The sequence below is a fragment of the Eurypyga helias genome, unplaced genomic scaffold, assembly GCF_000690775.1.
Source record: "Eurypyga helias isolate BGI_N326 unplaced genomic scaffold, ASM69077v1 scaffold47436, whole genome shotgun sequence".
Classification (NCBI taxonomy): Eukaryota; Metazoa; Chordata; class Aves; order Eurypygiformes; family Eurypygidae; genus Eurypyga; species Eurypyga helias.
In genome coordinates, this window is record NW_010256843.1 from 37,926 (window position 1) to 64,429 (window position 26,504).

Below are 26,504 nucleotides of genomic sequence, written 5' to 3' on the forward strand. Positions count from 1 at the left end.
CCTTCTCTGGGGGCTGAATGTCACTGCCACCAGCAGTGGTGCAGAAGGGGTAAACAGCAAATATCCTGCTGCTGGCCAGGGGTGTCTCCCTCTGCCTTCGAACCCGTGGAGATCCTGGGTTTGGCTGCCAAGTCCACTTTCAACATACAGCTGAGGACTTTTCCCCAGGATGAGGCATTGCCTCAGCATGCTGATCAGCACAGTGGATGCTGTAGGGTGGGCAGAGCACCACTGGTTATCAGGGCAGCACTGTGACTGGTGCCATCTCACGCTGCTAGAGGTGCTGCTGCTGCCGAGGGGGAGACAGCTTGGTCCCCTGGTCATTCCATACTTGGATCACTGCAGGCTTCTTGACCCTTTATTCTGGCCTCTCCAGGAGTCTGTCCAGCAGATCAGCCACTGAGAAGTCATCGCTAAACCTACTTAATCTCCCTATATTGCATTAACTAAAATTATGTCACACAACTGTCATGACCAACCCTATCTGTAGGATGTTGGCATCCAAAGCACTTGATTCCACTGAGCTGTCAACTGGGGATACACTGAAATGCAGTTTTTCAGCTGAAGAATTTATATTCCAGTTACTAAAACAGTTGGGGGCGATAGGAATTAGTGACTTTGAACAAGGTCCCACTGTACTGCATCAGGGCTTGGAAAAGGACCAGAGTTTCGAATCCAATCCACGCTCTAGCCAGTAGACCAGGTGCTTGTCCAGCACTGAGTATGGAAAATGAACTTGTCTGGGCTTTTCTGAATATCACAGAGATGTCATTCATTCATATCTTTGGCTTCCAGCTTTTAACACTTGTCTGTGTTCCTGCAGTGTGAGGTGAAATTTTCACAAGTTCACCTGTTCTGTTGTGACATAATATGATACCGCTGAGCCACTCTCTGGCTTAAAACCGTGATGGATGTGACTGTTCAGGCAGCTGATGGAGATTTCTCAGTCTCCCATAGGAAGAGAGCTTGTGTTGCCAGCTCCCTCCTTACTGCCTCTGTCACGGTGGGTTCAGAGAGAGGGCACATGGGGACTGCTGGAATTAACTGGGGTCCTGACTCTGTGCTCTCCAATGATGCTGAGGTTTGCTAGGAGTGCCTCCACACATACAAGCAGGGAAAGGTACCAGATGCTGTCTTACTGGAATCAGATCATGGCCTGGGATCTAGATAGTATTTAGGAAGTATCCTAGTTACTGCTTATCCCTCAGCCTGTAATTTGGGAAATTCTGGAAACTCGAAGTGAACAGCTTGCAAATTTGGGATGATTAGAGATAAAACTGCAGTGGGGATAATATTAAGGAAAGCAAAGAAAGCTTTTTTTTGTTGTTACCATCTACTAATGTTTTTATAATTTCAACTTAAAGCTCAGAATTCTTATATAATCTACTGCATTCAGGTCAAGTGAAATTTTACGATATTTCCTGTTCTTATGGACTTGTTAAGATTGGGGAACTGTTCTGTGGTCTTGCCTATTGCAGCTACACACCAGAGCAAATTTATTTAACCTTTAAGAAGACCATATTGCCTGAAATGCACTGTGCCAGATTTGGGGTTTATTGAAATGTGCACACCATGAATAGGGCAACTATGCCTGACATGTGGATGTTTTGCCATAGGTCAGTGCATCCCACCATAACATAAACAATGATTTGCATGAGCATATGCCAAATCTTTTTCATTTAGCTTGTCATATACTGGAATGCTGTGATGGCCTGGCCCAGGATGTCATCAGCACTATAGGACAAGCGTTTGAGCTTCGATTTAAGCAATACTTGCAATGCCCCTCTAAGATACCTACCTTCCAGGACAGGTGAGTACAATTGCTGAAGAATGCTAAAGGATCTCCTTTAGTTTTGTATTTACTTAATAAAATGTGCTGTGGACAAAGTTGCTGGAGACTGACAGGATTTAACGACTTCTAAAAGAGATTTCTACTGATTTAGAAATGCAGGGTTTGCCTAATGAATATGAAAAGAGAACAGTCATTTTTAAAGGATGGGCTAAATATGGATTTCACAGTGCAGGTCATGCATTTTCTGTGGTAGTTAGTGGGCAGAGTTGGATGGCCAAGAATGGGTGCTATTTGTGACATTTCCTCATTGTTGTTACTGTCATGGGCGCTCTGACAATTTAGGTGAAGTCAGCTAGAGTTTCTGGGCTTCCAAAATGGCTAGTGATGTTTCACTATTTCTGATATTAGCCAGAGTGAAGTTTTTAGGAATGTGATGCATTGTATAGAGGCTTTGACTGCATTGTTCTCTGGAGGATACAAAAATCTGTCTGCTTGCATGTGTTTAGAAGACTGGGATATAGCATTCTGTTTTCTTTGGTGAGCTGTGTTTTTGACATGGATTGCTATGTGCTTGCTAACATTAGTATAAATCCCAATGAACTGATACCCTGTGTAATCTCTTACATCAGAGTAAAATGAGTGTATGGTGAATATGAAATGCTGCTATCCTAGCCTGGAAGTGTTCTGTACTCACTTTAGTCTTGTGTAAATGACTGTTAAATATAGACTGAAAGCACAGATCTGATCTCTTGACTTTATGAAGCTCTTCATAAGAGCTTATATTGATTTATATTGGTGATAGAGCAGCCATAATTAAAGTTTTAGGGCTTAGCCAGTCAATCAAGTAATAATATTGCAAATGCTACTGTAAGGTTAAAGTTGTTTGCTGATGCAGGTTTATAGTGGTCTTTAAAGCTAAGTAAAACCATCCTTTACTCAGCATAAAGAATTTCACCTATTGCGAAGGAGATTTAGATCAAGTTTGTCTAAACAGAGAGGGTCTGCTGCATGATCCCTCATTGCTTCCTGGCTTACAATGGTAGCTGGATTGTCAAAACAATATGGAATAGTTGATCCCCTGACAGGCAGTCTTAACATGCTGCAGTATCTGTAAGTGCCTCGCTTGGCAAGCGAGGGCCAAGATAAAGCACTCACTTTCTTACAGGATGCAGAGTTTTGATGAGCCATGGATGGAGGAAGATAACGAAGCTAGAGAACATCCCTATTACAACAATATCCCAAATAAAATGCCCCCCCTTGGCGGCTTCATTGATGCCAGGCTCAAAGCAAGACTTCCCACTGCAGCAGATACAACTCAGGTCAGTGCAATTGCATCTCTGCCCTCCTGTTGATGGATCCAAATTTTCTAAAAAATGTATATTTTAAGATGGGTGCATCGGGACAATTTATAGCTCACCGCCCTTTATGTGTGGCCAGTTTCATTTTGGATCGACACTGAAGATCTAGAGGGCAACAAATTAGGCAGGTTCAGAACAAACCAAAGGAGGTGAACTCCTCATGGTGTTACAAGATTACACAGGTTTGAGGAAGAGAAATCCACTGAGCGTTACTACCTTTGTAGAAAACACGTCTGCCTCAGGGGTGTCAAACAGTGCACGCTAACTGGGAAATATCCGATGCAGATCTGTTACAAGAACCAGGTGCAGTCATTACTCACAGTCCATTATAAGGAGTTTTCAGATCCAGCACAGCTCTGCGTGAATGCGGAGGGGGACTTGTGTGTAGCCAACATCCTCCGTTCAGCACCTGAGTGCCTCCCCTGGTACCCACGTGAGTCTTTCAGCTCGTGCTTTGGAGGGTACTGGGGGTGTCTTCTGGTCCCAGGTGTGTTTCTGCGGAACGCTTTTCCCAGGCAGAGTTTGTCAGGGCTGGCTATGTGAAGACAAATGTACTGGAGGAGATGATGCGTCATTTGGGATTTTGGGGGTTAATAAAAGCAGGAAGCAGGGAAGTTTACGTGAAGGTCACCGGTAATATCTTACTCCTACACAAATGCATTTGTAAGATATATATTCTGACACCACGATGAATCGGAAATGAAGAGTGGGAGTACACAGAATACAGCCAAGGAAATTGTCAGAGCCACTCATAATATATCTGAGTGTTTTAAAAGTAATTGAAAATTTCTTTGCACATGTGTCCATTCTAGTCTGCAGCAGGAGTGGGAGGAGAGCAAACCTATTACCAGAGTCGTCACTTAGGAGACAAATTCAGTGAGGATTGGCACCATGGGCCTGTTAAGCAAGGTGAGTTTTGCTAGTTTTAGCTGTAATACTTCAGGAGCTCTTGGGTGGGCAAAGCATGTGAAAGTCAGATGTCTCAAAGTCTTAAGGCAATGAACTGCACTTTGTTGATAGAGTCCCTGTGTCCGAATTTTAGCATCGATATCAGTGAAAAGCATTTGGTGATTACCTCTGGATAAATTACCAAATGCACACTTCCATAAAATCCTATCTTTTGCAGAGCAGTTCATATATAGAGTTGCTCCAAAACCTTCAGCTATCTAGCGTGCCATGTCTTAAAACCCCAGGGTATTTAAAAACAGGCTGCAGGGTCTGTTCTGAAAATCTGACCCCTTAGTGTATGCAAGATGGGTTTCCAAAAGAAGACTCTGAAGTCAGAAGTTTATTTAAAATGTGGAGCAATGCATGTGTCTTCAGATGACCTCTGCTCCTCAATAACAAATAATCCATAATGTTCTTTTTTGTTGTTGTCTATGAATTTTAAGCAAATCACATCAAAGCATATGTGTGAAATTTCGCCCCATCCGCCTCTATGTGACAGCTTTACTGTGTTTCTGGGGACACTTTCTTTTCAAACGTCAGAATGTGTTACCTCTTCCTAATCTGCACAGGTTTGAGGATTTTACTCCATTTCCTTCTCTCATGACTCCCCAGCTGAATATCAGTTTTGGAACTGACCGTCTTTATTTACAAATGTTTCCTTTCCTCCTGAATAATAACCTCTCCTCCAAAACCCTAATTGAAACACAGTCCTGAATCCATTCTTCATCAGCATTTTTTTTTTTTAACTAGATCCTGCAGTTATTGCCTTTACATCTCCCATTAGAGGGGATTTTGAACCTGTGGTGGTGGTGTGTGATGTTATTTGCTCATTCTGTCAAATACAAAAAAGAAGAAAAAGAAGTCTTGAATTTTCTAGGGTCTCTGGATATCTGTGGTATGCCGGAAGGGAAGTCACAAGTAATCCCGACAGCAGAGATGCCAACATACGTAAACACCCAGCATATAAATACAGAGGCTCTACTGGCACTTCAGGCAGATGCTGAAAGTGCCTTCAGTGGAACAGCAGACGATACCAAAGAGAGCAGCCCAGGAAAGGATCTGTTTGACATGAGTAAGTTCCCTTCCTATTCACTCCCTTTCTAACAAGGGACGCAATATGTTTATGCATTAGTTCTGTGTAAAAATAATTTAAAAATTCTCCAACTTTTAGTATGACTGTTGGAGTCACTGTGAATTTTAGAATTCTTGGGGGTTTCATATTGGACTGAGTAAGGGTCGCCAACGATTTGAAGCTAGTTTGTGTTGAGTTAAGCCAAGTTGCAGTGTATGTTACCCTTAGCATCACAAGCAACTACATCACAGGGAGAATAAATCAGGAGGCTTGGCATGCACAAAAATGAAGGAGTGAATGGCTGGAGAATTAACTCCAGGCTGTCCTCTGAGAATGTGGCTTGGAAGTCAATGCATACTACAAAAGCTTTGTGCAACAGCTGGAAGGGAAATTAAAAGGCTGAGCTATCCCTTGTTCTGGGTAGGCCTACTGTCCTCTCTAGCCATATGTTCCCACTTTGGAGTCAGATTTACCAAAATCAGAATCATAGGCATAAAAGCATCCATCGTAATTTGATCTTGGTGCTACCAATACACATTGTTTTCAGCCTTGAAGAGATACTTAACAGGAAATATAGGAAAAACAGTTTGATGCACAGAAAATTTTCTTAATTTTTCTACTCTTCCTACCTCCAGCATGTGTCATGTGCTGACACATGATTTATTTAATTCAGTTCACATAATTAGAAGGCAGTGAGACAAAGCAGTTGGTGCTTATATGTTGTTTGTAAAATAACATGTCTACATTTCTGTTATCTCGGTATACATAAAACTGTCTGCCTGGCATGTTTTTTGCTGAGATATGACTCTATCTCCACAGCTTAGGAGGATTTTGGATTGAAAGAAAGGGGAAGGGAAGAAAGCTGAGAGAATGTCTATCTGTCTATATAGATCTGAAATGAGGGAAGTCCACTGTGTGAAATCAGGGATGTTAACCTTGATTTCTAACATAACCTTAAAACATGCACATGCTTACCTCCATTTTATACACATTCTTCTCCTAAAAATAAGGAAAAATGATTTCACATCTTCCAGCCTCCATTAATCTTCATTAACTGTCATCGGTGAAAAATAATATTAACTAATGTGTCAACTAGCCCTGAGTTAGTGGTTTGTCAAGCTAAACATGTGTTGGGCTTAGTGCAGACTGCAATGTAGAGGAGACATATATAATCTGGTTTTAGGAATTAGATGAGGTATCAATAAGCTGTGGCAGTACAATATTCACACTACTTCTCTGAGCTAAGTTGGCCTCTCGGTGGCCTCATGCAAACATGGCTATGTACGCCTCACACCTGAGCGGTCTATTTAGAGCCGGTGTATTGCTGAATGCTACTGCTCTGCAGATATCCTTTAGTAAGTCCAGTGGGCAAAGAACAATATCGCTTTTTAATATGCACGGGTTGGCCAGATGAAGGTGTTGTGAACAAAAATGGCTTCTGATAGTACAGCATATAATGAAGCACATACTGACCTATTTACTGTATCTGTAAGACTGCTGGGATCTGTAATGACACATCTTTCCATTCCACTCTACTGGAAGTAGCACTGAGTTCAGGATTTAGCTGAGGTTTAAAAGATGCTTCCCTGAGGCTGATTTCAGCTAGGTAGATCACAGCAAAGGTGTTAGCTTGTGTCTGTGTTGCAAAGTCCTCTTGCTAGGTGGAGGCTAGGGGTAGACTGAGTGATAAGAGTGACTGATCCCTTCTAGACGTAGCCTTGGGCTGGAGACTCAGTAATGGATAATTTTTAAATGAATATGTTGCTTTAAGAGAGACCAGATATAACGACATTGGGTACCCATATTATGCAATTTATTTGAAATAAAACTAACTGACGTACGTGGGAAGACAAAAGGAGAGCTCTGCCTGGTACCAGGGCATACAAATGCAACTGTTGACAACAGCCATTACTGAAATAAAATCAGTACCTTTCAAAAGCTCCTGCCAAGGTTCACTCTGATTTTTATCAGCGTCTTTCGGTGCATAACATACATTTTTAACGTATTACACTCTTCAGTCTTAGTCTAATCCATAAATCAGTAGGCCTAGCAGTACCTCTTCCCTCAGTTTTTTCATAAAGATAAAGAGAAGTGGCTGTAACACAAAATAAATCCTGTTAAAAATGACTGGAATCTCACCATTTTGTGACATGATTTACCTCTGAATGATCTTGTCCTTTCTCCTATTTCCTCAACCAGAACCATTTGAGGACGCCCTCAAGAACCAAACGTCTGAGGCTGCCTTGAGGAAATCCACCTCCACTGGATGCACCAGTCCTCTTCTATCCAGAGCAGCTGACTGGACTGTAGCTGAAGAGCTGAGCACAGAGCCGTGGTATCAAGGGGAGATGAGCAGGAAAGAAGCAGAACAGCTGTTAAAGAGATGTGGAGACTTCCTTGTGAGGAAGAGCACCACGAATCCTGGCTCCTATGTGCTGACAGGCATGCACAACGGACAAGCCAAGCACCTTCTTTTGGTGGACCCAGAGGGAACTGTAAGTACTGACTTAGGAGGTTTCTGACTCTACACATTTCCTCTAAATGTGTTTAATCTTGCTTACAGTTTATTCATGACTGATCATGAGTACAACCTCATATCTCTAATATGCCATCACATCCCTGATGCTCTCTGGGATGCCTACGGAAGACCCACTGCATGATTTCTGACCATTGCAGGGAGCCTTGGAGACCTGGCTCCCTAGCAAGGCCAAGCTTTGGCCACTGCGGTACGGTCTTAGTCAAAAGTGCAGCCGACCCACTTCTTTAGCCTTCCTCGTGAGAAGCTGCTGGTGGTTCTTGCAAGTTCTGCGTTCCCGCAATTTCCACGTGGTATCTCTGTCAGCCTGGATAGGGACCAGGCCCTCTGTGTTTTTCTTGTCCAGGAGGAAACTAGGCTAGACCTGCTCCATCTCTTTGTGGCACTGGGACAAAGGGACCTTCCCAGCAGCAGGGTGGAGAAGGCAACAGAGCCCCAGTTTTCTGCAGCTGTCCCCTCATGCTTCTGTGGAGGCTTAGTCTAGTCTGGGAGAATGAAAGCGTTGCCACATGTTTTATTCTTGACTCCTGGTAGCTGAGAGTGGGAAGCTCCTCTTCCTCTGCAAAGGATGACAGGCCCCAGACTGTATGAGAAACTCCTGTAAAGGAGTTGGCATGCTGGTGTCTGGTCCGGTGGTGAATCCTGCCCCAGCCGGCCGAACGGTGCGGGTCCTGCAGGGAGAACCCGTGAGGCTGCGTGAGGAATGCCCACGGTACTTGTTGTAATTACATTTGCCACATGAGGGCAGTCAGAGGATGGGTTTTGCACTTTTTAGGTGCCAACCTGGGCTTGACAGGGACACCAGCCGGGTCACACACACAAATTACCCAATGCCACGGTTCTTAAGGGTGCGTGTTCAGGGCAGAATTAACTCTCCAGTTGCTTCTGCTTTCATCCAGATGTAATTTTTAAAAATCTATAGTTTAAGGAAAGGATGAATAAAACAGAGGACTGCAGGTTTTTTTCTGGATTTGGAATTAGGGCTTTGGTGACGGCAGAGCATATTGCTTAGGCTGTGAAAACTCTCAGCAGAATTGAATGGACCGACAATGTGTTAATCTGAGCGTAGATAAGGAAAGTTACTGTTGTTTTAAAGATATCCTTCCATTTTGAAAATACGGCTTTGACTAATTACAGAAAATGATGTTTCAAAGCCTTATATTTTAGAAATCAAGAGACCCTGTTGGTTTTCTTCAGTGACGCAACTTCGTGAGGACCCAGCAGATAGCATCATTGGCCATCAAAATTGTTTCTTCTTTCACCCTGTGACATCCTGTGCCAAGTTTCTAGCAGTTTTGCCAGAATCTAATGATGAAGACTGAATTATTTCAAGCAAGGTGCCCATCGCAGAATTACCTGGTTTTGGAAAGTCGTAATGAAAGTTGTTCTCTCTTTCTGAGAAAAGTTCAGTGAAAACAGACGAGGTGCCTCACTTCAGAGGAGTGGTCACAGGCTTTAGCTGGAGGCAGTGTAGAGCCATCCCATCGCAAAGCTTTACTGCAGCGTGAGATTCGCATGAGAAGACCTCTGCTCTGCCTTTGGAAGCTGTATGCCTATCTTGTTTTAGACACAGGAAGGAAATGTTTTATGAAGATGTGGTTAAATAATTAAAGATTGTTTTATAATACAGATCAGGTTTTGGCCTGCTCTGTTTTTTGACTGTTTTATCTTGTGATATCAGTTTCCTCTTATTATAGGTGTAATAATTTACTTAGCAGGATGCTGATGCAGAGGGCTGGTAAATGGTCTAGAAAAACGACGTTCCCTGTCCTGGAGTGTTTCAGTTTCAAAGGCACCGTGCAGCACGGGGCAAACCCAAGCCAAGCACACGTGGTGGCTAGATGGCTTTTGGGGAAGGGAATCTTCCAGCACCTGAAGAAGAACATCTTTGGTGAGAAAAAGGCAAAGGTGCTGAGGTACACGAAGAGTTGGGTTCTGACATCTCTGGCAGGATGCCCTTTGTAATGGAAAAGGTGAAAGAAAAAAGAAAATTTTATCTAAAAAATCTGTCTTAACAGTGAAACAAAATGTCGCACAGACAGATTTCAAGTAGACCTCTTCTGCAAGAGTAACAGTAGTAGACTCGCCCATAGGTAGCATGCAAAATACCTGTTTGGAGAGAATAGAGATAGTAAGAGGCAAAACAGAAACAATACTCCAGAAATGCCAAATTTCTGTTGATTTTGATGGGAGAGGGATCAGCCTCCAAAACATGATTAATTACATCATTTTAATCTTAGAGCATTTTAGTGCAAAGTTAAGGGAGAAAGTATGTTGCTCTTTAATCTATCTTCTCGCATCCTTTTTTTAAAGGTTCGTACAAAGGATCGTGTCTTTGACAGCATAAGTCATCTCATCAATCATCACCTTGAGAATAATTTGCCAATAGTTTCTTCTGGGAGTGAACTCTGCCTGCAGCAGCCTGCTGAGAGGAAACACTGAGTCCAGATATCTGTTTTACTTCTTGTAATTTGCAAGCTATAACTGGTGGAAATTTCATATCTGAGAAACATGTACATTAGCAAAAAAAACCCCACCATATTCACATATATTTCACCAGTATGTTTTCTTTAGCTCTAAGAAGCCCCATTTCACATGGTACACCTTAAAATTCTCAGTGCTTTATGTAGAAATGAAGTCACAGCAGACAGCTTTCTTAAAAAGTAATTTCAATAAATTGATTCAGATTCTCTAATGTGAATATTCATAGTGTATATATACACATTATATATATAAATACGGTATATATTATATTTTTCAGGTCAATCTGTTGACAATATAGAACTATCTTCTGTGCCATGTGTTTTTACCAGAAGAAAAATGCCAATTGTCATTGTTCAGATAAAAACAGGATTCAGCAGTCTCAATTTCATGAGAAAATTAATATTAGGAATCTTACTTATCTAAGAAGCACAACTATGGGGATTACAGGTGAATTATGCTGGTTAACCATGGAAGGAGTCTGAATTCAGGAACTAGTATTCCAACTCGGAAATTTAGATAAAAGGATTTTTAAAAGCATTATTCACTGTCACTGATATCAAAAGCATTCTATCTTTCTGATGTCAAGTTTGAATTCTTATATGATGCTACTCAGAACATTTGTATCTTGCTTTAACAATGATTTGGTGTGATCTCTCTGTGTACAAGGTGTGTGCATTTGATTTTTCTAATGATAATATAACAATATTCTGTAACTTTAATTTATTAATTTGAGTGTTAAGGTTATTTATAAGTAGCTCTCTGCTTATGGTGAAGATCTAGTGTCCTTGACTACCAGTCTCCAATGAGAAGTTACATACCAATTAGGCAAGTTCACATAACTTGTGTTTAATAGGTTTAATGCAAAATATACATGGTTGGTCAACGGCATATCTGACAAATCTTTTTTCTTATAAACAGTGAAAACTATCATGACTCAGTGGTCAGTTTTGCAAATGATGTAATTTGCATTTAACTACCAAAGCATAACTTGACTTTGGCCTTCAGCAAGTGATAGGTATTGCAAATATACTGCTTTTCTCTAAATCTCAAGTTGAAAAATGCACATAAACTAGAGATGCATTTCTGGCAGAAATATCCTTGGCTTTGGTACTGGGAAATGTTTTTAAGAAAGGTTTGTACTACTTTAAAGGAAACACTATATGAAATTATTTTCCTATTTTATGAAGCTTATGAAAAGTCATATTCAATAGACACAGTTCCTGTAAAGGCATAGTTTGTGCCAGAGTCAGGATTTAGCCTTCAGCATTCCAAGGTCTTCTCTAGCACCAGTATCTCAAATCAGATCTTCAGACTTGAGTCATAAAGGCCAAGACTTGGCAGGATAAGTGTAGGTTAAGCACCTGCCTACACTGAAGTAGTCAATACTTAAATCTACTTGGTTTTAAGAATTTGCTATGTTTAAAAATTTGTCAAATCACAACCAAACTGACTGAAGGATTCATTTAGAATCCATTCTGATGGGATCATTACATTAAAATTCTGAAATAATTTTCTGCTTTTCAATATGATGAAGTTGCAGCTTGGGAAGTTTGGTTTTGGTTGATCAAAAGAACAAAAATAATTGAGGGACCTAAGACTAATCATGTGATCTGTGCAATAAGAATACACTTTATTCTGCAGTCAAGACCTTCAGAAGCTGAACTAAGGTATTAGTGAACTAAATGCTTCTGATTAATTTTTATTGCAGATAGTCACTAGTTCATACTTCCACGTGTGGGTGGGAGCTGAGAAAAGAAAGAAATTAAATGCTGCATTGCTCTCCAAACTAGCACAGCATTAAGGTTAGTGGAATTTTTACAATTTGGGTTGCTCTTTTACCCCAGTTGGAAATTGCAAGGGAAGGTGAGGAGATCTTATATCACAAAGCAGTATCTCTCAAAATGACTTTATTTAAGAGCACCCATGTCTCGCCATATTCCAGCCCGAAGTATCTCAGTTGCCACCTTTATGACATATGTAACACCTGTCATTCCGTGCTTCCACCTTCCTACAGCCGTTTCCTGGACAGTTTTTAGTGTGGTATCACTAACTATAAGAGAAAGCCTCTTCTGTACCTCTAACATTGCGAATCACTTCAGTAAGAGCCAGGTGCCTAACTCCTTTAGGTGTCTTCAAAAATCCTACCTGCTGCCTCTGTCTCTTTCACTAAATATCCTGCCAGTGTACGCCTGGAAATATGTGACAAGATACGGGTATATGAATGAAGGCACTAAACATACACCGAAATAAGCATCTAAAATTTTCTTATGGTTGTCCTAGCTGCAGCTTTAATGACTTAGCAGCCGCTTAGCTGCGTGTTCTGGAAATTAAAGCAGGTGGCAAGGAGGCACAAAATGAAAGCGTTTGACAGAAATATTAAGTCCCCCAGACTACATTTCACAAACTCTGCCTCCAGGAAAATGTGGCTGTTTGAGGCTGCTCAGTCAGCACAGCCGATTACCCAGCTCAGCCTACACACTGATGACGCAAGGGTTGCACACGGCTTGATCAGATGCCGTTGGGTCTGCGGTGGTAGTAGCGCCTTTGGGCTGCGGCAGTACCCTGCTACTGCAATGGGCCAGGAGATCGTGTCAGGCCAGGTGTGATGATCCAGGAGGTTTCCCAAGTCACTGGGAGCCAAGTGATCTGAAAGCGGTCCAGAAGAAAGGGTGGGTGGGCCAATCAGTGCTCCTTTTGTGGATCTGCCATTGCTTTTTGTCACTGTCACTCTGGTAGATTTGGTTTTCCCTTGTGTGAAAGTGGCATGTAAACTGTATAGCCATTTGGATAGCAGTTCCAAACCTGTTGTAGTTAAAGATTATTTTACACTGAGCTCAACAGGAGTGAACTGAACCTGCTAGGGAGGCAGCACTCATTTCTGTGAGAAGCCAACACTGCCAGCAATTTAAGAGATGTAGAGTTATGACACGGGATCAAATGCTCTGCAGTTGGCTGCAAACCAGACAGCTGACAGCATAATGATTTGAGCTGCTTAATATTTGCCTTTGGTTTGGAGTCCCCTCACCTTTTATTTTATTCTCTTTTATGCCATCCCAAGGGCTAGACACTCACTGGTGATAATTCAGTACCATGACTTCAAGAACTGGGATTTTTCTGAAAGAACACATTTACTAGACTCCATAGAAGTCACTGAGATTAGACAACATTATGGTATCCTTTGATATTTTCCAGTTGTGTTGCTACAAAGAACTTTCAAAAGTGAACCAAATCCTTCTGGTTCATTTTACTGACAATCTAGAGTAATTATGAGGATAATAAAATTTTCCATTGAGGCTGGCAGTGATAGATTTGACATCGAGGTACAGTCACGTTCCCAAACTTTCAGTTATTTCAGATGGTCCAGAAGCAGTGAAACCCTGGTGATTTGAAAACACAATTACTTTCTGACTTCAATGGGTGTTTGCTCACTGTGAGGAGTCCCAGGTTCCCTTCCCTAATGCAAGAAGATGCTCGAATTGGCCATGCCTTGGTGGAGACAACAGGAGGAGATGCAATTTCCATGGCTTACTGCCTGCCTCCCTGCCCAGGGCTTTACATACACAGGGAGGATAGAAGTTTTTACGGTAGCTTCCCTCCACTTCACATCCTACAGGTTTCACAGTGGGACTTAACACCGGTTCTGCCAGAACCCTCTCTGGCACACATGTTCAATACAAGCTTGAACAAGGAACACGGTCCTGGGACCAGGATTTGAATGCAAAATGTCCACTGTCACCGGAAGAAAGCGTTTACTAACAGTCTGGTGAAAGCCACCTACCAGCACTAAGTTTTCTATATCCTTGGTTCATTCTTTTTCTCCTTCGTATAATAATACGCTCACATTTCTTATCATCATGGTCCCCAGGCATCATGCTGTGCAGTAAGATGAGCAGAATTTATAAAATTTATACCACAGTGCGATTGCTGCTGGCACATCAAGTGCCAGATGCCAGCTACAATGTTTTCACGAAAGAATTGATGCATATTTAGATATTTGTAAGTAGCAAAAGCTCCATTTGAAAACTAGCAGAGTTTTGCAGCCTCCAGGAAATTTACAGCTCTGAAGGGGAAATTTGGAACTTGTGAATGTTCTGACAACAGGTTACAAATCCTGCTTTTAAGCCTTTGTTCTTAGCATCTGAAGTCTATCTGAAGTTAAGTGCCAAAACCGGGAATTTATATTAAGGAAACCGTATTTGCATAAACAAATTCTAAGCTGAAGTAACAGACACGCTTCCCTTTTTATCTTCCAGACATTTTCAAAATAAGTCTGCATAAAATCCAAACTCAGATTTCCCTTAGTGCACTGTCAAAACTATATTGATTTGCATGGTCTTTTTGCCCAAACCTAGGGTTGCACTCTCCACATATCTGTGCTTGCTCAAAGCTTTCAGGATATGGGCAAATACCCACTAAAAGCTCTGTGCTCAGCTGTACTTCCTCTACTCTTTCTCACAAGGTCTGGTCGGCATTGTTCACCTCTCCATTGGATGCAGCTGGAATGAGGGCAAGCCTGTGGAAAAAATAACTTGGACATACAATTCGCCTGCAGGTAACCGGAGGTTTAGATAAGGGAGTGAAAATGTGTCTTGGGAGAGAAAACGCCAGGAGTAAGAAACGTGAACCCTGGAAACAGCATATAAGCCATTAATGAGAACACAGAGCTGTTGCCAAATTATAAACAGGCTTGTTGGTTGATAGGGTTAAAGCAGAACCTCTGGGGAGGGGATCTGCAAAATACGTAGGCAACGCCCACCTGTCCTGGTTCTGCACAGCAATAATTATACATCCTTGTGTTATCAACACTGTTTTTATAGAGCAAATCCAAATCACAACCCCATATTAGCTGCTAGGAAGAAAATTAACTCTAGCCCAGGCAAAACCAACATACTATGGCTCATCTCTTTTTGAGACATTTATAAGCCCTAATCTATTCCTCTGCTTCCTCCAACACAAACATTTTGTATGGCTTCCACTGAGAAAAAACAGGACTTTTTTTTTTTTCCTCAGTAAGGGGGCTAAGATCCCAGAGCTACACATTTTTAGTAAAAGCACCGTATAGGGGAAAAGCTAAATAAGGAGGGTTTAAACCTTGTTTGACAACAGAACAGGCTGTGAAAACCAAAGGAAGGAAGAAGCTAAAGCCAGGTGACCCATGCTACCCCGCTCAGTGGGAGACATCACACGTGACTCAGAAAAGGAAATAGCCTCAGATTTTGAGATTAAGATGCAGATTTACATTTTATGTAGCTATTGTGAAGGTCAAATAACATACAGGTCAAATGACAGCTTTTTCCAGCAGTCCTCCTTCCACCGAAACCCACCAAACACACCCAGGCAAATATTCATTCAAAATAAGTGAAAACTTTTATTAAACAAAGAATGTAAAGATTATAATTGGTATGCATTTGTGTCCTTTGTGGCTGGATTGGTGCGATAACTGCTTCTCAGTAAAGTCCTGCAGAGTTAAACCTCAAAAGAAGCCACATTTCTTCTTCTGAGGTAAATGTGTTCCTTTGCGTTGTGTGGGCAGCAACAACAAAACAAAGAGGTGACTATTTTGCTGTGAAAGGGAGTTTGACTGTACATTTGTTATTTATTAATATTTATTACTTTTGGAAACATTTTTAACTGATAATTGCAGGAAAAATAATGTATGTGGAAATATTGTGATAATTTATATTCCCAACGACTTTTGTGAATCTCAAGTTTTTGCCTGTCCATTGATTGTGGTATTCTGGTTATAGAGGCAAATCTTGTCTCTGAGGAAGTCTTTGAGCAACAGAATTTGGAATATAAGTGTCATGCAACTGTTTTCTGATTATTCAGTTTGTATATGATTAACCAAAGTAATAAAATAATGAGCACTACTATCAAACGGAAATGCATGTAAAGTGGGCTTGAGTCTGTTCTCCTATGCCCAGGTTCCCTAACAGCCTAATTTTTTGTGGTTTGTTTTGTTTTTATTTACCTGAAAGAATGCTCATTTCGTAGCAGAATAAATGAAATTCTACAGGGTTTACGTGGATATTGAATATTAATGTCAATGAATTACTCATCTCAGTAGAAACAGGGATGAAAAATGCCAGAGGCCCAAATGGCGCATGAGGAGTTCGACCTTTGTTCCTCTGACTACACCAGAGGAGGTCCACTTACTTTGACAGAAGCAACATTGATTTCCATGAGTTTCTTTTCAACAAATACCATATTCACAAGGCAAGTAATCGCTCAGACAAGCTCTTTCTGGGCCAGGTGATGCCCTCTCCTGAAAAGGCAGCCTTCCTGCTTGACACACTGAAATAAGTCGAGGGTAGCCAAGGGTAGTGCACTCCATGGTCTTTCCATGGAGAGTGACTGCAAGGACAAGGTCTATGCAGGAGCAACTCTTTAGTCTCCTGTGGAGAGGAGAAAGGCTCCACGTCATAAGGATGATGTTCCCCAAATCCTCTTCCTGCACCGCCTGAGTGTCTCCTTGCAAAGGTCCTTCCTTCTTGCCCACCCGGAGAAAAGCTGAGCGTGGGGATGCCCTGGGAAGTTATGTTGGTACTGGGGAGAAGAAACGCGGCTCTGAAGGCAGCATGGGCACCAGCACGCCTCTGCACGGTGCCTTCAGCCCACTGAAGGAGCCAGGCCTTAGGGCTGCGGCACGCCGCACGGCTCAGTGGCCAAGCAGAAACCCCCGACCACTGCCGCCATGCCTGTTCCCCTTGAGTTTTACCATGAGGAGGGAGTGTTTCCAGGCCTAGGGCGGTCTACAGCTCCCACCTGCTCTTGGTTGCCTTGGTGGGTTAAATGGCAGTACCCGGGGCGGATGCCAGCACAGCTCTGCTCGGCTGCGGCAGATCAGCTGCTCCCCGTGCCCCAGCTTTTTTGCACCTGGCACTTTAGGCACAGGTGTGTTTTTCATTTCCTGACTAGCACGGTTGGAAACGACAAACCTTGTAGGCAGCACGACACCGTCATTACAGTCACTCCTTGTAAAATGTGCCTTTCCAAGGGAACAGCCGCGCATGGTGATTCCAGAGCAGATGGGCCTCTAAGCAGATAAACCATGGGACAGAGTCTGCTCCCGGGAAATGAGGGACAAAGCTTTACTCCGACTCCGGGGGTGGTGAAGGCAGAGCCTACCACCTCCAGCTGCACAGCGTTCCCACAGGTACTGCTTTCAGGCACGACACCCAGAGTTCAAATACATGCTTTCCATAGAAGGCCAAAGCCTTTTTACAGTTCTTTGAAAAATGACTGCCACAACAACTTCAGTTCAAAGGTTTGAGATTTAATTAAAAGTTTTCAAAAGTTTTATGGTACCTAATAAGTTGAAAATAGTCTGTAAGACTGCTCCAATAAAAGACTCTTGGAAAGCATCTTGTGAAAGCTTTTTTTTCTTCTTGGGTGGTTGGATTTGCATTTCTTTTGTATTCCAGAACCAAAATACATATTCCAATTCATGAAAAAATTTGAATGAAATAGTCTCCCTAATAGACTATTAGTCTCCCTAATAGTCTACAAGTCTCCTTTGTACCTTTTGCTCCTGTACAACAAACTGAGAAAAGGAGACCTGGTTCAGTTTCTTGTATACTCAGATCAGGCTAGATGACAAAAAGCTTGGCTTCTGGGATATATTTTAAGAAATTTTGTAATATTTTAGGGTGAAAGAAGCTATTCTCCATCTTTTTCCTGCTTTAAGGATAGGATGTCTTCCTGGTTATTTATGGTCCACTGCTGTTAAGCTCTTGACTTGCCCTACTTTAAAATTTTGCTGTGAAATGTTCCAAAATCTGTGCTTTACCTGATATATCCCAGAGGGACGTATCCACTGAAGACTGCATCCACAATTTTTTTTCTCTTCTATCTTTGTTAATTATATTATCAGTGTTAAATGTGAACCCATGAATCTTAGGAGCCTGCTTCAAGTACAGCAGGGTAGTGAAATAACAAAATATCCCCACAGCTCCAAAATAAGAGAAGGAAATCAAAGTAGAATGAAAGGTTTTTGTACTGACACGCAATCACATGGCCTCCAACAGTGGGGTTGCCTGCATTACTTGTACCTTGCATCAACTCTGACAATAGCTAAGGCTAGAATCCAGATGTTAAAACTCGCTTTTATGTGCATGTTCTTGAACTTTGGCTATTAAAAATACTCATTTTTTCCACCTAAATAGCAAGAATCACGTAACATCCTTGACAAGAGAGTTGGTGTGGGGTTCAGCCACAATGTTTTCTCAAACCTAAGGCCTTTCTGCTCTACAGAAGCAAGAAATACTGCGACGTGCCACCACCTCATCAACTAACATTTAGAAGTATACAATTATTTTAGCTGGCAGTTTTCAAAAACACATATTTCCACACTGAAAATACAGCCAAACAGCACTGTAAGATCTAAAAACCTAAGCAAGCCATGGCAATGCGATGTCACTGGTTCTACTTCCCACAAAGCTACAGAGCTGCTGACCCAGCCTGCATCTGCAGTTCACACAGTTATATCATGCTTAGCTTAGTTTAGCTTTTTCTTCTCTAAGTGCACTGCTTTTCAACATTTTTGGTAGAAATTATTTCGCATTTACTACTCTCTTTCACAGTTATTTTGTTCAAATACAGTTTTTCATTGTTCTTACACTTTTCTAACAGCGGAAAACATTTACAAGCAGACTGTTAACTTGCAAAAGATAATCACAATGCAAACCTCTACATTTTAAAGGCTTTTGCTACACACATTACACAACTTAAACACTGTACATGATGGGAATAGTCTAATGCTGCTGCTTTAAACGATTTAAGACCAGAGTAAAGCTAAGGATGAGCTCTTTCAAGCTGTGTATTAAAAAAAGCCACAACTACTTCTGATTGTGCACAGGGCAAGGTGTGGTTTGACACATTAAACACAAATCTTTGAAAGAGCCCAATAAAGTTATACACTTACATTCTTATTGAAACTCAACGGGAACTAATCTCAGAATTTCCCGCCAACCTCCATTGAAGCCTCCAGCCATAAAGTACTATTGATGGAAGTACCACAGGCTACTTCCACGGAGACTTGAAATCAGATGTTTATGAAGTCTTAACTGCTCTAGGTCTCAGGGAATCCCTCTGACGCTGAACACCATCCTGTAAGAAGGCTGTAAGGCAGCGATGAACAATAAAGTTGTTTTCATACAGGTTTCTCTGGAACAGCCTCTCAAAAGAGGTAGTCTGGGGCTCCAGGAAAGTTGGAACGTCTTCCAAACTAAACAGGCTTTAATTCCAGATCCAAGGCAGGGTCAGGTATAAAGGGAAATATGCCCTTCAGCATGATCCTGTTGTACCGCATCTTCCCTCTTTTATCTGCAAAAGTGCCTGGAGGCGGTAGGAGCGTAGGGTTCCATTGCCAGAAAACGGGACCTTGTCCCACTGGCTGGACTTCTCCAAGGAGAATTTCTAACACAATCCCATGCTGTGGTAGTGCCTGGAGAGAAAAGAAGGAACTCCACAGGGAGTGGTTTGTGGTTCATTGCTTTCTGAAATGATCTGTCTCTGTTTCAGAACTGAAGAATCTCAGCTTAGGTAGTGCATTCACAATGTACACAGGTTTACATAGGTTTGACTTACATTTTTAAATACATTGGAAATAGTAAATAAAAATATATGCATTAAAACAGAATGTACACTTGATACACGTGTATTGTTGGGTCACGTTTTAACTACTTTAAATAGCGAACATATATAGCCTCTCTCAATGGTTATTTACTACTGCTTGTTTAAAATAAGCTGTGAAATGTCACAGTGACGACTGTCATGTTGCCTTTCATTAAACATGAAACGTTTGAATAACAGTGGAAAAAAAATACTGCATTGATACGACATGTTAAAGTTTCTGTCAGTTAAAAGCTACTACTTCATATATTTTCAAATATCCCCATTGAAACACATCTATCTGTTTGTATAATTTGTCACTTTACACTGTATATGGCAATACAATGTTTAGCGTGTTGTAAACTTTTATGAAACAACTTCTTAATAAGGAATTGTACAAATATACAGCTATTTATACCACATACATATAAGGCCATTAACATAACAGCAAGATATATGTAGAGAACTATAATCACCAACATACAAAATGAGCTTTTTTTCCCACTTGGCAGTAATCGAGTGTTTAGTGAGCGCTGAAGTTTCTGACAGGTTTTCTTGATGTCATGCAGGATCAGGCAGTGCCAAACGCAGCCTCATCATGCAATGCCATCGTGGTCCACAATGTCATTCGACGTGCACGGAGTCTGTCCTGGCTGTTGGGTGGAACGAAACATTTTTTTCTGCATCAGGTGTGTTACAGAATGAACACCCAAAGCAAATGATTGTTGATAAATAAGTCTTCAAAGTTAAATAAGCGGTTAGTGTTTTTCCCTGTGACTCGAGTACATGAATGCTTGAGCTACACCTGTAGTTTAAAAGCCACAAAAAGGTACTTGTCTCGAGCAGTCCTTTACTTACAGAAGTTTCCATTGTGAAACGAAGATTCATTTTTCTCAGCGATGCATGAGGGAACATTCATCGGTGGGAAATCTTCCTTTGGCTTCTGGGTATTGCTGCTGCTGGATTTACTTCGACTGTGATCTGGTGTAGGCTGAATAGGCAAAGATCTGGCCACCTTGGACTTCACCAGGCAGCCACAAACAAGGCGAAAGAAAGCCCGACGCATTTCCTTGCTGGCCAGAGTGTAGATGATGGGGTTCATTGCAGAATTGATGACCGCCAGAGCAATAAACCAGTGAGCTTTGTACAAGATAGAGCACTGGTTGACTTTGCAGGCCACGTCAATGAGGAACAGGATGAACAGCGGGGACCAACAGGCAATGAAGACACTAACAACGATCACGACAGTCCTAAGGAGCGCCATGGACCGCTCTGAGTTATTGTGGTTAGTGACATTACGACTGCTGGATTTTACCAGGATGTAGATGCGGGCATAAAGGATGACAATGGCAACCAAAATGGCTATGAAGATACTAATGCAGAAGACAACATACTTCTTGGAGTACAGCGGCAAAATCGTTGAGCAATCTGGCAAGTTGTTTATACAGTTCCAGCCAAGGATGGGTAAGGCACCCAAGGAAACTGAAATAAGCCAGCATGTACCAATGAGAAGGAACACTCTGTATTTTTTATTTGCATCATAAGGCCTCATTTTAATCATGGTCAAATGTCGCTCAATAGCTATTGCTAGTAAGCTGAAAGTGGAGGCTCCTAGGGCAACAAACATACTGCCTTCCCTAATGAACCAGATTGTGGAGGACAAGCTCAGAGTTTTCTTCCCAGACATAAGAATGTTTACTTTGTAAACAATCCCAGCTAAAAGATCACAGAGAGCTAGATTGCCAATAAAAAAGTACATGCGGTTGTGAAATTTATTGTTTTTCCATATGGCAATCAACACCATCAAGTTTTCCAGGACGATGAAACTACACAGGACCAGAAATGCAATAGTGGGCAGGTCTATGTTATCAGTTGCCTTTTCCCTTAAAATAAGCTTTCCCGTGTAATTATAATGCAGTACGATCAGAGAGTCCATCTCTTCACTTCCTTGAGGGCCAACAAGGGCATCAGGTGGCATGGTAACTGCTGCCATCATTTGTTCGGTGATGCTGGACATTTCTTCTCTAGTATCACGAGAATTTAGTTCTGATAATTTTCCACAAGAGGGAGATCAAGCCACACTCCTCCAAGCACTCCTCTGGGCAGGCGGTGGGTATCCCCAGCTCCAGCAAGCCTTGCATATTAAACCGGGAGAGTGGCTCGCAAACCGGGCTCTGAAAAGAAAAACAACAAACCCAACATTAAATCTGACTGCCTTCCCATGTCGCCCACGGCCCGCGTGGGTGCTCAAGCCGCAACATACACCCGGGAGCCGAGAGGGATGCTGACTACAATGGGCACCAAGGTCTACAGGGCTGCATGCTTACCAAGGTAGCTGTGGGCAAGCTGTTGGTTGTGCTCCGCACAGAAATACAAAAGCAACGTGAAGAACTGCTTATAGGTGTTTCCCGCCTACACAATTTCCATGGTGAAAAGCACGCAGAGGAATGATGAGAAGCATTAGCAAACGGTCCCAGAAAGCCTCAGTGTACGCAGCAACCAGCTCGCTCCTTCTCTAGAAGAGCTCAGCGTACGTGGCACTACAACCACCCAGCCATCGCTGCCTGAGCAGCAGCAAGGCAAACTCAATGCTTCCTATGCTTGGCCCTGTTCTCCATGGAGACATAAGGTAGCAAGGAACCTGAGAAAGTTGGTGTCAAGTCTTGAGGACGGTGTGCATGTTGGCAATGCCTAAAGTAACTTCCCACCCTTAACGGTACAAAATTATGCCATTTACAATTAAGGAGAAGCTCTGAAAGCCCGTCATCATAAAACCAGTAGTAATTCCCATTCATGTTAGTTGGATTTCTGCTACTCTTTTAAAAATAAACATAACCAGTAACATTGTTGTAAGTATTGCTGTTCTTTATGGCTCACTTTACTTTTTCTTTTTCCCCCTCTGCATGTGTATACAAGACATACATTTAATGTTGGCATTTTTTAAAATAAAAAGTAGTTATACTAACTTTAATTGTCCTTCTCAATTTGCCCCTGCTTTTCTTTTTATGCCTTAGATTAACTGCAACATTTTCCCACAGATTTTAGATAGGTTGCATTTTCACAGCAGATCCTCCTAGCTGTCTTTTTCCACTGTCATACATAAATATTGGGAGAGATCTGCACAGGTTTGTAAAAAAATATCAGAAGATGTCAGAAACATTCAGTATTTTACCAGAAATGTTACAGTTTACTTGCTGCGTGCTCCAATAAGAACTAGTGCTTGTGCTCCAGATGTATGTATTGAGGACAAAGAGATAGCAAATTTTCAGCTTGGTATCCAGATGAGGAGAGACTGGTTCCATCTGAACCAAATTTGTAGATTTAATTTAAAAAAAGAAAAAAAAAAAAGTTGTGCTGGATGGAAGGACACTTTGCATTGGCCCAAAATTAAATAGCTTCGTTTAGAGAACTCTCTAAGAGCTGGAGCTCCTGACCTTACCATTTATTTACTCAAAGGGTCGTGAGCATTTCCCAAACACAGGAAAGGCACTTTCAAGGGATGGATATCAAGGGAAGAAATCGAGATGTCAACCTCTGCTAGAGACCAGCACACCAACAGTTTTCAGCCTGCAGCCTGTACATCCCAAAGAGTTTTTGATTTACTATGGGTAACAGAGTAAGCTTACCTTCAACAGGCTTAGGTTTAATATAGAAGTGTCTGTACTTTCATTGGAAAATAGCAGCCTTCCAGTACTTAAAGGCAGGAAAGATGGGGAGGGATTCTTTAACAGAGAATGTAGTGGTAAAACAAGGGGTAACAGTTTTAAACTGAAAGTGGGTATATTTAGATTAGATATCAGGAGGAAGTTCTTCATGGAGAGGGTGGTGAGGCACTGGAACAGGTTGCCCAGAGAAGTTGTGGATGCCCCATCCCTGGAAGTGTTCAAGGCCAGGCTGGATGAGGCTTTGAGCAACCTGGTCTAGTGGAAAGTGTCCCTGCCCATGGTAGGGGGGCTGGAACTCGATGGTGTTCAAGGTCCCTTCCAACCCTAACCATTCTATGATTATTAATATTTCCTCCTTCTAGTTCTAGGTCCAAACGGCTTTGGTGAAGAGACCCACCGAGAGAGATATATTAACCAAGAAACACAGTTGTTGCTTCATGTCCTCAGTCTTTTTCACTCTGAAGATGGCAGCAACTATCTCACTCATCTCCCACAACCAGAATTGGGCTCTTGAGCTGTTGACCTCTTTTCTGAAGCATAGTAACAGTGAAGGTCTTCAACAGAACTTCACCTCAGCTAAGGTTCAATCTAATTGTGATTCAGTAACAAACAACACACTGTTATCACAGAAAGTATCACAGTCTTTCATTGTATTGGCTTATAACAAAATGGCACTGTGTCCATATGAATTGCAAGTGCTTTCTACTGTAAAATGAACAATTGTATTTGACTAGAAAAGTATTTGTTAATGATAGCTCAAGTGGCAATACTCACCAGAGTGGCTGATGGCCGCCTGAGAGAATCGTTACTTAAGAGCACCACATGCAACAAAATAAATGTTTCTGTAAGTCTTTACCAAACAGAGTTATACTGGTCTATCAAAAGACAAATACATTTCTTTCTGTAAAGAAAATCATATGCCAGACTTAGGACTTTATCAGACACAACTCAGCAGCTGTAAACTGTCATGAGTTTACTGAAGGCAATGGTGCTATACCAGTTCACCTGGCCAAAGGCATGGACGATGCACTCAATCAGCAGAAATCACACAGGGTCTCCTCCACTGTCTGTACTTACTTATTATCTGAAAATTATTACAGCAAACTTAGTATCAGAGAAGTAAATCCTTGACTCTGACAGCCTAGTGGCAAGGCAATGGAGGCTGTAACATTATTATTATCTGCAAAGATTCTCAGGGAATGAATATCACTCACAAGCTAGTTGAAAGTTAATATAAATAATAATGTAATGAATTAAAATTTATTGTCTTCTGGCAGCAACATTTCCAGGTAATATCTTTCAGCCATACTACTTCTTTTGTTTTCCTTCTGCTTTGTAGCCAGTAACTCATAAAGCACATTCATTTTTTAACAGTTAGAAAAGTTGAAGCCGTTTACAATAACAAGACAGCAGCAGCAAGGCCCAGGATACCTGTGTCACCGCTTCCTGACAGGTCCGCAACTCACTTCTCAAAACAGCTTTGTCCCAGTCACATGCAGAGCCCTAGCCAGTAGCTGCAAAGAACGGACCTCAGCTCAAATTATTAAAAAAGGACTTGAAGAGCCTGTCTGTGGCATGTTGTGTTTTGAGCACTGAATTGGTTACATACGTCAATACCCTGAGCACTTGACACCACTGGGAATCAGTTTTCTTCCCTCTAAAGCAAACCAGAGGATCCCTATCATTGCACCACCAGGTACCAGCAGAAAGAACAACCTATCAGCAATCTGGCTGTACTTCCTCAGGGATGTGATGGCCAAAACAGCGTTTGCTAGATTACTTAAATACAGGGAGTGGTACGACATCAAGAACCACAGCCATGTGGAGGACAATTCAGTCACCTCCTTCAACTATTTGGCTGATCTTTGTCCTTCCTGCTCCAAGGATGGAGGGTGCAGCTGGGGTCAGCAGTGATCGCTATCGTTTGCCCCTCCTGGGAAATCTCCCTGCCCACCACCACGTTTGGGGTTTCCGCAGCAGCTAGTGTGACCTCCTGCAGAGATGCAGGATCCTAGGAGGGTCGAGCACCCTTCCAGGTTGGAGCAGGGGCTCTCTACCATGGCTCACGTCCCTAGGGTCTACTGAGGTCTGTGTGGTCCCTGTGCCACGTGTGCCGTGAAAAGGGCAATGCCATGTGGTAGGCATGACCCCTCGCGCTGCCCTATGGCAAGGCACACCTCCACTGCACTTTCCAGCCCCACCACACAGTGATACAGGCAGACACAGGGCTGTACCTCTCACCCCACAGATAATGCACTGGGTAAAGCAGTTGGACTCAACCTGCAATTTTCCTCTGGAATGTGTAATTCCCAGTGCCAGGAGGAAACGGGAAGCCAGTGATAATGGGGATGCCAAAGCCCTTCAGCAACCATCCCCAGTACATCTCCACTCTCCGCTCCCAGCGGGTGCTCTGCTAGGAGTCCCACAGGGAACCGAGAGCTTTTACTGTCTCATGAGTCACTGGGTTCTTCACAGCTGGAAGAATAAGAACTTTCTGTTTCCAAAAGAGTGAAGCAAACTGCTCTCAATTTTCATTATATCCTGAAGTCAAAGCAACAAGTGAGAATAAAGCACTTAACTTCCACTACCTACTCTTGCCTACACAAGAATGTATGATACTATGTGTTCAGTACAATGACTGTAATTCACCTGGAATTGTATCTTCCTGCCTTCCAAATCATCCATGAACAGACCTGATCAAAGAGTCCGGACGCCCTTCACCACCACCACCACACACACCGCAACTCTCCCTTCTCTTCTGCACACAGCCATAGGCTTTGGCCACCAATGACCGTTTTAAAAAAGGCAAAGGTAACGTCAAGAATGCCCATCTTAAGCCAAACTTTTGTATATTTTGTTTCTTTTTAAAAAAAAAATAAAGCCTTCCCAGATGAAAAGTAAACACGTGTACTTTATCAGGCACACCCTGGTAGCGTTAAATTCAAGAACAGAAAAGGCTTTTGAGAACAGCACATTTCAATGAAATTCAGCTGTGCTAGCTGCAGACGAAGTTAAGACAACAAACATCTGCTGCAGA

General features: G+C 42.1%; 2 protein-coding genes across 2 annotated transcripts in view; one reads left to right on the forward strand and one right to left on the reverse strand.

Moving 5' to 3' along the window:
- SHC3 (SHC (Src homology 2 domain containing) transforming protein 3) overlaps positions 1 to 10,148 on the forward strand; it is a gene marked incomplete at its 5' end in the record, with an annotated part of 34,593 nt that extends 24,445 nt beyond the window's left edge. The window contains 6 exons of the mRNA XM_010153787.1: positions 1,684 to 1,810; positions 2,958 to 3,111; positions 3,963 to 4,059; positions 4,976 to 5,170; positions 7,370 to 7,665; positions 10,020 to 10,148. Of these exons, the coding sequence (XP_010152089.1) occupies positions 1,684 to 1,810; positions 2,958 to 3,111; positions 3,963 to 4,059; positions 4,976 to 5,170; positions 7,370 to 7,665; positions 10,020 to 10,148 (998 nt within the window). The remainder of the gene's footprint in view (positions 1 to 1,683; positions 1,811 to 2,957; positions 3,112 to 3,962; positions 4,060 to 4,975; positions 5,171 to 7,369; positions 7,666 to 10,019) is intronic.
- Positions 10,149 to 20,652: 10,504 nt separating this feature from the next.
- Positions 20,653 to 21,798, reverse strand: S1PR3 (sphingosine-1-phosphate receptor 3). The gene has a single exon (XM_010153788.1). The coding sequence runs from the start codon at positions 21,796 to 21,798 to the stop codon at positions 20,653 to 20,655; it is 1,146 nt and encodes a 381-aa protein (XP_010152090.1).
- Between the last annotated feature and the right edge of the window lie 4,706 nt (positions 21,799 to 26,504).